This window comes from Leopardus geoffroyi, chromosome B1 (genome assembly GCF_018350155.1).
Source record: "Leopardus geoffroyi isolate Oge1 chromosome B1, O.geoffroyi_Oge1_pat1.0, whole genome shotgun sequence".
NCBI classification, from domain to species: domain Eukaryota; kingdom Metazoa; phylum Chordata; class Mammalia; order Carnivora; family Felidae; genus Leopardus; species Leopardus geoffroyi.
The window spans coordinates 52,840,213-52,850,517 of NC_059327.1; the positions used below are offsets into that span (position 1 = coordinate 52,840,213).

The window sequence follows — 10,305 nt, forward strand, 5'->3', positions numbered from 1 at the left end:
AGAGAGTGGCTGCAAGGGCAGTACTGTGATTTCAAGCCAGGACTTAGCCGTTGTTTCCTTGGCCATGTACCAGATCGTCAATCGACTATTTGCAGCTACGGCTCCATCTTCTCAGAATTACTAGAGAGACCATGCTGTGTTCAGCACTGAAGTTAAAGAAGACAACCAGAATCTACCCCCTCGGCCGCTGCGCCCCTTATCCTGAACAGCAAGTGCAGAACTCCGCACTCATGCATTTGTGTATAGGTTGACGGTGTTAAGCAGTTAGGCAGACGTGCAGCAGCATCACTGTAGTCAGTGGGATAATCAGCACCATAATAGAATTTGTAGGTTTGCCTGGACACCTTCATAGGGTTGACTGGTAAAGAAAACAGTGAGTCCAAATGGATTCAGACAATTTATTACTTATACGCACGGCAAAGTAAGATCAGCGTGGTGTTAGTTCCTAGTGCCACAGGATGACCCCCAACCAGAGGGGCCAGATGAGAGGTAGCAGAGGTGTTGGGCCACTCTGCTGCTGAGGAGTTGACTGCAAACCATAGCCAAGTGGTCTGGTAGCCTGTAACTAAACCCTAAGGAGGTTGAGGGGGGAGGTCCTGTGCTTTCACTCTCTGAAATCATGGTTGTGGCTGAGAACCTACTTCGTGGCTTCCCATTACCACAAAGCCTTTTCCCTTGTGTTTCACGAAGAACTACAGGGTCAGACTCAGTCAAGACTTGGGCCAGCCTGCAGTTAAGCCTCACCTATGTGGTCTTTGTGAGAAACCTACAAAGTCATCAGGGGGCCAGGGCAGATCTGTTTCTCTAAGATGGGCGGTACAAAGAGAAAGAAAATGGGGGAACTGAAGGGACTGGATGTTTCTGTAATTTGAAGCTTCTATAAATAATTAAGGTGTCCTTTCTAAGAGTAAAGAGAGAAATAGGCACTGAGAAGAGCATGGATATCACTTTGAAGCGAGAAAACATATCCTAAGTTGTTTTCGTGAGAAGCTTAGCTGTCTTGAGTAAGGCTGCAGCTCAGCTTTTCAAATACAAAATCATAAGATTCTGATGGCTTATGTAAAAAATGCTGAAAACCAACAACTGTGGGCACATCACAGTGTCACAGTTTAATCTAAATTCCCTGACTGTGTGAAAGTTGGTGGAGAGGATGTCAATTACTTTCAAGTTAATTGGCATTCACTGGCTTCTTGTGTCAGGGCTCAGGGTTTCCTTTGACACAGCACTCCAGCTGAAACACACAGTAGGCAACTAACATTTCACTTGTAGAGCACTCAAGTCTACAGATACCATTCCCATAGCATTTCTGGTGCATTTCTGATGACAGTGGATTCAAGCCTGGAAAGAAGATGAATGCAAAAATAATTATTTAGTCCAAAAAGTCACAGAATTAGTGCCTCCATTTCTATCAAACTGGATTCCAAGGGGACTTAATCAAGTCTTAATCATGATTGATTCTGTAGTTGAAAAAGGATGAACTAGTGCTATGAATTGAATTGTGTTCACTTTATCCCTCATCCTCCATTCGTATGTTGAAACCCTCACCCCCAATGTGACTATTTGGAGAGAGGGATTCTAGGAGGTAAAGTGAATTGCATCTCTAAGGGTGGGGCTCTTAGACACAGAGAGAGGCTGGTTGTCCAAAATCCAGGAAGATAACTCCCATCAGAAACAGAATCAGCCTGCGGTTGATCTGGACTGTCCAGCCTACAGAACTGTGAGAAAATTCATTTTTTTGAAACCACACAGTCAGTGGTATTTTGTTATGGTACTCTGAGCTGAGACAATTAGTAGCTTGGAAGTTTGCCCAAATTGGTAAGTTAATATACTCTAAACAATCAAGTTACCTATGCATTTAGTCATTCACTCATTATTTAATTATGTATTCATTCCCAAGCCAGTTTTTATAAGATTTGAATGCAATGTAGACCTTAAACTCAAAGAATTTTCAATCTAGACCAAGAGAGAAGAAACACAAAATATCTATGAGAGCGCAGAAGACAGAGTCATTTGCAAAACAGAATGCTATAATGAGTTCAGTGGAGGATAAAATATATTCTGAAGATTTAGAATGTCTTATTGGGACCCAGGGCATTTTGAGCTGAGCTTATGATTTTATGGACATGTTACTCTGTAGAATTATCAAAATATGGATATGTCTTTATTTCCGTATGTAAGAAGGTGTTAAAAGGAAAAGAATGTCAAGTATTTTGGTCATCTGTAGAAATTTTGAGTCAGCCCATATCCTGTGCAAGTTATCATGTCCTGGAAGGTAATTGTCCTATAGGGCAGAAAAGGGATCAGGTTTACTTACCTGGCAAGATGAAAGCCCAGGGAGATGAAGTGAAGTGGGCTATGTAACAAGACAAGAAATTCCTATGGAAATGACAGCTTTGGGAATGTATAAGGCACTAAAGTGAATATTGTAGACTATCTCAGTTGTCTAGAAGCCATGAATCCATTTCCATAAACCATAGTGGAATTGGTCCCATCAATAGCTTCAAGAGGCCTGGGTTGTATGGATTCTTAAATCCAGCCTAATGAGTCAGGTGACCAGAAAATCTGGTTCACCTGCCTACAGATTACTTGAGGGCGAATGAGAAATTAAATGGGACCCTATAACATATGGACTTGAACTGATTCAATAGCACTGAGTGAAGAGAATATTCAGGAGAGATTTTAAAAATCAGTCATGAATGTGGTCAAGCTACAGTTTGAGGCCAGTCAGCATTCTCTCATGTGTCCCTGATCAGATATTTCTTTTAGCACGTAAAGCTCCTTAATTCTCTTGGAACAAGTAGTTCCAAATCTGTTTCTCCACGTATCTAAGGAATCTACAAATTATAAATTTCAGTAAATTAGAAAGCTAACAAATTGTGTTATCACTATTTTCTGTTTTGGACTATTATGCCTGGATGTGTTCCTAAATTAGGGACAAAACAATAGTGGCAAAACAGGATGGGGTATTACTAATGAAAATATTATGAAAACTCTCAGGAGTCACATACCTGTTATGTATAGGCCTGTTCTATACATCAGCACACTTAATCCTGGCAAGACTCAGAGGTTAGTTTTGTTTCCATTTTGTGAACGAAGAAACTAAGGTTCAGAGAAGCTTTGACTTTTGCCTAAAGCTGCACAGTTAACAAGTTGGGAGAGCCAAGATTCAAGCTCAGGTCTTGCTAACATCAAACCGGTTGATGCTTCCACTTTGAAAATAAAAGGGTCCACGGTAGGAGGACATTTGTAGGTTTGCTTAGTGGAATTGCTCTTCTAGACAAATGGTTCCCCAGGAAGAGTCCCATTTTACCTGCCAGAGCTGGGTCCACACGGGAGAGCAAGACAAGGATAATGACGAGAGGCTTCATGGCCGGGAGCTTCTGTTGAGGATGAAGGTGGCAGGGTCTGACACTGGCTGTCAGAGTGCAGAAAGGGAAGGTTGGACACACCGTCCCGTACAAACCCGAGAGCTCTGGGGTATACATTGCTCCGGGTAGACATGCTACACTGATCTTCCCCGAGGCAGTGGAGTTGGCCAGCTTGTGTGAGGAAAAACAGCCAGCTCTTTCTGGTGTGGCCGCTTCTCCTGTTGACGAAGGCACTGCTCCCCCACCTGGATTTCCCAAAAGTATTAATGGAGACCTGAGAACTATAGTTTTTCTTTTTCAAGGAAATAACCTTGAATTTTTGGGTTTTTCATGTTACAACGAAAATTAAATGCCAATTTTAGAAAATTTATAAAATACTAAAAATGACAAGGAAGGAAAAGTTAACACGTGAGCCTCATCTCTCAGAAACAAGCTGTGTGTTTCTTAAAGACATTTTATTTATGCCTGGTTTATTATTTGATATTTTGTTTTGTATAGTTCTAAACAATATACTCATATATGCTGTTTTTGTAGCATGATATATACCATAAGTATTTTTTGTCTCATTATAAACTCTTCATAAATGATATTTTAAAAGCTGCATAATATTCTGTCAAGGTCATTTTTTAGAACTATCACTATTAAAAAAAATCTTTACTGGGGTGCCTGGGTGGCTCAGTCGATTAAGCCTCTGAGTCTTGATTTTGGCTCAGGTCATGATCTCACGGTTCATGGGTTATGAGCCCTGGTCTCTGCTGATGGTGTAGAGCCTGCTTGGGATTCTCTCTCTCTCTCTCTCTCTCTCTCTCTCTCTCTCTCTCTCTCCCCTCTGCCCCTCCCTCACTTGTGTTTGCTCTCTCTCAAAGTAAATGAATAAACTTAAAAAAATCTTTATTGAGATATAAATGACATAAAAATTTAAATATTAAAGTGTACAATTTGATAAGCTTTGACACATATACTTTTGTGAAACCATCATCACATTCAAGATGATGAACATATCTGTTACCCCAACCATTCTTCAAGACTTTTCCTCAACAGCTTTAGTGAGGTATAATTAACAAATGAAAGTTGCTAATGTTTAAGCAGTAAAATGTGATGATTTGAAGTACATATACATTGTGAAATGCTTACCGCAATCAAACTAATTAACATATCTATCCCCTCAAATAGTTACAATTTGGGCGCCTGGTTGGCTCAGTGGGTTAAGCGGTTAAGCAGTTAATCGTCTGACTTTAGGCTCAGGTCATGACCTCGAGGTTGGTGAGTTCTAGCCCTTGCTGGACTCTGTGCTGACAGCTCAGGGCCTGGAGCCTGCTTCAGATTCTGTGTCTCCCTCCTTCTCTGCCTCTCCCCTGCTCACACGCTGTGTCTCTTTCTCTCTCAAAAATAAACATTAAACATTTAATTAAAACAATTAAAAAAACAGTTACAATTTTTTTCTGGTGAGAATATATAAGATTTACTTGCTTAGCAAATTTCAAGTATACAATATTTTATTAACTAGAGTCACCATATTGCACATTAGGTCCTTAGAACGTATTCTTATAACTGAAAGTTTGTTACCTTTGACTAACATCTCCCCATTTCCCCCACTTTCCAAATTCTGGCAATATCCACTTTACCTTCTGGTTCTGAGTTTCACTTTTTTGAGATTTCTTATATAAGTGAGATCAGCCAGTATTTGTCTATATATGGCTTTTTTCAGTTAGCATAATATTCTCTAGGTTTATCCATGTTGTCCCAAATGGCAAGGTTTCCTGCTTTCTTATGGCTGAATAATAGTCCATTGCATAAACATACCACATCTTCTTTATCTACTTAGTATTGACAGTCACTGAGGTTGTTTCCATGGTTTTTAAAAATTTGTATTATTATTATTTTTTAGTTTTGACAATTACTGAAGACCTTTATTAACAGGTGCTTGCCATTTGTTGACTTTTTTTAAAAAAATGAAGTTAGAGACTTTTAATACAAATTAAAAATGAGGTTCTTAAAAATCTCGGCTTGACAGGATATGAAACAATTAAAAAACCTTCAAAGGTGTATTGAGAAAAACCAGTTTTTTTTCCTTTAAACACATTTGTCATTACCAAAAAGAGGCATCTTTAGGTAAAAGTGATAAAACCCCCATGCTGCATAGATAGTTCTATTTATGTGGTCAATGGGCAAAAAACAAGTACTTAAGGTCTTCAACTCTAATCTTTTGTTCATTTCTTATTGCTAGAATTCCTTATCCGTTTCTTATTGTTGGAAGACTAACCTGGATGATGGTAAAGATGGTAAGGTGGCATTTACTCAGCCCTGCCCTGCCCATTCTTGGGAGCAGATGATTTTGCAGCTGGTGAACTGGCTGCTTTTATCTCTTTGTCATCTTGTGGTTTAGGGTTTTCTGGGCTTCGGCTTCTATAATTGAAGTTGCAGCGGTACCAACATTGAAGTGACCGCTGGCTTTGGGTCTCATCGCGATTTCCCTTATCTTCTGCATTGTTGCCTTCAGTCAGCAGGACCCCTACAGAATCATAGTCTATAACCCCCATTCCCCCCACCCCCATACATATTCTGTCTCACTGGTCTACCTTGCTCTCCTGCACCCTGCTCGACAGCTCCCTCTACCACCTCTCCCTGCCGAGGAGGGTTGGAAGACTGGTTGACGCCCATAGGGTCTCCGCATGTAAGTAAAGTGGGAATCGTCACCTGCCTTAGGGCTGGCACTGTTGTGCCTGGCCTTAGGGAGCACTATCTGATCCCTGGTTCTTTTCCCCACTCTCACCATTCGGGTAATTCTGGTGGCAGTAGCGTGGAGGACCTCTGTGACATGCATAACATCCATAATGCTTATGGTTTGCTGCATATTTACTGCCTTGCACTGGGACGCAACGAGGGCCTGTCACAGTTGCTGCCTCTGCACCCTTTTCTCCTTCAACAACATTAAACTCTGCAGTCTCTCCATCCCCTGCCTCCATTGCAAAGGTGCTTCCTGGGGTTATTTTTTATGGCAGTCTGGCGTGCAAATACATCTACCTTGGTGTCATTCCTCTTGATAAACCCATATCTGTCTTCCTACACGGAGCCATTTCACTCTTCCCAAAACCTTGGTTGGATGACCTTGTCCCTGCTGGAAGGCACTGTGGATGTGAGGCCATCGGGGTCACTGCTCCCTGTGCCACTGCCTGGTGATGCCCAGCTTGGTGTGGGCAGCTGGTGATGCCCAGCTTGGTGTGGGCAGTGCTGGGGCAGCTGCTGAGACTCTGCCTTGCTGCTCATGCTTGCAGTGATGGTGACTGGGCCAGCTGTAGCAGCTCCTCCCAGGTGTGATGGTACCTAGGCGGGTGGTGGTGGTGGGGCTGTTCAGGGCTCTCTGGGACCCGCTCCTTGCTCCCGCTACTGGTGGAATTCTGTTGTTTGCATATCCTGGCTATTGTAAATCATGCTGCAATAAACATGAGTGTGCAGATAACTCTTTGAGATATTGATAAAGTTTCCTTTGGATATGTGCCCAGAAATGGGATTGCTGGATCACATGTAATTTTAATTCTTTGATTAAATTTTGATTTATTTTTTTTGATTAAATCTATACTGTTTTCTGTAATGGCAGTACCAATTTACATTCCCAGGAATAGTGCTCAAGGGTTCCCTTTTCTCCACATCATTGCCAACACTTCCTGTCTCTTGTCTTTTTCATAATAGCCGTTACAGCAGGTGTGAGGCAATATCTCATTGGGTTTTGCTTTGCATTTCCCTGATGATTAGTGATGTTGAAGACCTTTTTATCCACCTATTGACCATTTGAATGTCTCCTTTGGAAAACTGTATTCAAGTCCTTTGCCTCTTTTTAATTAGTTTGTTATTTTTCTATTGAGATGTATGGGCTCCTTATATGATTTGGATATTACTCTCTTATCAGATATATGATTCACAAACATTTTCTCTCATTCTTCTCATTTTGTTGATAGTTTCCTTTGTTGTACAGAGCTCTTTAGTTTGATGTGGTCCACTTGTTTATTTTTCCTTTTGTTGCCTGTTCTTTTGGTGTCATATCCAAAAAATTATTGCCAAGAACTCAACGTCAAGGAACTTTCCCCCATGTTTTCTTCTAGGAGTCTTATGCTTACAGGTCTTACATTTAAATCTTTAATATATTTTGAATTTATTGTATATGGTATAAGAGAAGAATACAGTTTCACTGTTTTCCATGTAGATATCCAGTTTTCCCAACACCCCATTTATTAAATAGACTATAGTTTCCCCATTATGTGTTCTTGGCACCCTTGTCAAATATTAGTTGACTATATATGTGTGGGATTAGCTCTGAGCTCTTTATTCTGTTCACTGATATGTGCCGGTTTTTGTGCCAGTTCCGTAGTGTTTTTTAAAAAAATTTTTTTTTTAGCGTTTTTATTTATTTTTGAGACAGAGAGAGACAGCATGAACGGGGGAGGGGCAGAGAGAGAGGGAGACACAGAATCGGAAGCAGGCTCCAGGCTCTGAGCCATCAGCCCAGAGCCCAACGCGGGGCTCGAACTCACGGACCGTGAGATTGTGATCTGAGCTGAAGTCGGTCGCTTAACCGACTGAGCCACCCAGGTGCCCCAATTCCATAGTGTTTTGATTACTAAAGCCTTACACTGTTTGAAGTCAAGAGAGTGATGCCTTCATCTTTGTTCTTTCTTAAGATTGCTTTGGTCATTCATGGTCTTTTGTGCTTCAATAGCAGTTTTAAGATAATTTTTCCTATTTCTGTGAAAAATGCCATTGGAATTTTACTAGGGATTGCATTGAATCTGTAGATTGCTTTGGGTATTGTGGATATTTTGACAATATTAATTCTTCCAGTCCATGAACACAGGATTTCTTTCCATTTATTTGTCTTCTTCACTTTTTCATCAATATTCTATAATTTTCAGTGTAAAGATCTTTTTACTTCCTTATTTAAATATGTTCCAAAGTATTTAATTCCTTTGATGCTATTAAAAAGGGGATTGTTTTCTTTCTTTCTTTTTTAAAGTTTATTTATTTGTTTTGAGAGAGAGACAGCATGAGCAGGGGAGAGGCAGGAGAGAGAGAGAATCCCAAGCAGGCTCTGCACTGACAGTGCAGAGCCAGATGCGGGGCTCAAACTCATGAACTGGGAGATCATGACCTAAGTTGAAATCAAGATTTGATGTTTAACTGACTCAGTCATCTAGGAACCCTAAGGGGATTATTTTCTTAATTCATTTTTTCAAGTAGTTTTTTTGTGAGTGTATAGAAATGTAAATATTTTTTCTATTTTAATTTTGTATCCTTTACCAAATTCACTTGTTAGTTCTAGAAGTTATTTTGGTGGAGTCTTCAGTGTTTTCTACACATAAACTCATATAATCTGTAAACAGAGACAATTTTACTTCTTTTCTGATTTGAATACATTTAATTTCTTTTTCTTGCCTAATTGTGATGGCTAGGACTTCCAGTATTATGTTAAATAGAAGTGGTGAGAATGGGCACCCTTGTCCTTTTCCTGATCTTAGAGGAAAAGCTTTTCACCATTGAGTATGATGTTAGCCGTGTGGTTGTCTTATATGGCCTTTATTATATTGAGGAACATTCCTTCTATACCTTGTTTGTTGAGAGTTTCTATCATAACAGAACGTTGAATTTGTTAAACACTTCCATTGAAATGATCACATAATTTTTATCCTTCATTGTGTTAATATGATTTATCACATTTATTGATTTGCCTATGTTCAACCATCCTTGCATCCTGGGGATGAATTCCACTTGATCATGGGGTATGATCCTTGTAATGTGCTCTTGAATTTGGTTAACTAATATTTTCTTGATGATTTTTGCACCTTGTTCATCAGGGATATTTGCCTATAATTTTCTTGTGGTTTCTTTGACTGGTATTGGTGGCAGGGTAATGCTGGCCTTTACAATAAGTTTAAAAGTGTTACTTCCTTTTCAATTTTTTGGGGAATATTTGAGAAGATTTATTTTTATTTAAGGTACTAAGTCTTCTTTCAATTTTTTTTAATGTTTATTTATTTTTGAGAGAGAGAAAGACAGAGCATAGTGGGAGAGGGGCAGAGAGAGAGGGAGGCACAGAATCTGAAGCAGGCTCCAGGCTCTGAGCTGGCAGCACAGAACCTGATGCGGGGCTCAAACTCATGAACCGCCAGATCATGACCTGAGCCGAAGTCGAACGCTTAACTGACTGAGCCACCCAGGTACCCTATTAAGTCTTCTTTATTTTTTATTATTATTATTTTTAACGTTTATTCATTTTTTTTGAGACAGAGAGAGACAGAGCATGAGTGGGGGAAGGTCAGAGAGAGAGAGAGGGAGACACAGAATCCGAAACAGGCTCCAGGCTCTGAGCTGTCAACAGAGAGCCCGACTTGGGGCTCGAACTCATGGACCGCAAGATCATGACCTGAGCCGAAGCCGGACGCCCAACCGACTGAGCCACCCAGGCGCCCCAAGTCTTCTTTAAATGTTTGGTAGAATTTATCAGTGGAATCATCTTGTCCTGGGTTTTTGTTTATTGGGAGATTTTAGATTTCTGATTTTATCTCCTTGCTTGTTATTGGTTATCAGCCATTCTATTATTTCATGATTCAGTCTTGATACATTGTGTGTTTCTAGGAATTTATTTCTCCTGTTATCTAATTTATTGGTATACAATTTTTCATAGGAGTCTTTATGGTCATTTGCATTTCTGTGGTTATCAGTTTTAATGTCTACTCTTTCCTTTATAATTTTATTAACTTGAGTCATCTCTTATTTTTCTTGGTTTAGCCAAATGTGTCAATTTTATTTTTTAAAAAAAATTCTTAGCTTCATTGATCTTTTCTGTTGTCTTACTAGTGTCTAATTCATTTATTTCCAATCTAATCTTCATTATTGTCTTCTATCTGTTAACTTTGGGCTTAGTTTGTTTTTCTTTCCTAGTTGA

The 10,305-nt window shown here is 39.8% G+C and overlaps 1 protein-coding gene and 1 pseudogene across 1 annotated transcript; both read right to left on the minus strand.

The window, feature by feature from the left end:
• Positions 1–391: 391 nt before the first annotated feature.
• DEFB134 (defensin beta 134) lies at positions 392–3,436 on the minus strand. Its single transcript, XM_045462524.1, has 2 exons — positions 3,311–3,436; positions 392–1,338 (listed from the first exon to the last, which is right to left on the minus strand). The coding sequence occupies exons 1-2, from the start codon at positions 3,366–3,368 to the stop codon at positions 1,196–1,198; spliced, it is 201 nt and encodes a 66-aa protein (XP_045318480.1). The 5' UTR covers positions 3,369–3,436; the 3' UTR covers positions 392–1,195.
• A 2,226-nt stretch (positions 3,437–5,662) lies between these two features.
• On the minus strand, positions 5,663–6,635 carry LOC123596353 (annotated as a pseudogene).
• Positions 6,636–10,305: the final 3,670 nt, after the last annotated feature.

Bases quoted from the DNA above. Each gene is read 5' to 3' on its own strand.
- DEFB134 (XM_045462524.1), bottom strand. From the start codon at position 3,368: ATGAAGCCTCTCGTCATTATCCTTGTCTTGCTCTCCCGTGTGGACCCA. The intron at 1,339-3,310 runs GTAAAATGGGAC...TCTTCTTTCCAG, and splicing joins TGTGGACCCAGCTCTGGCAG to GCTTGAATCCACTGTCATCA.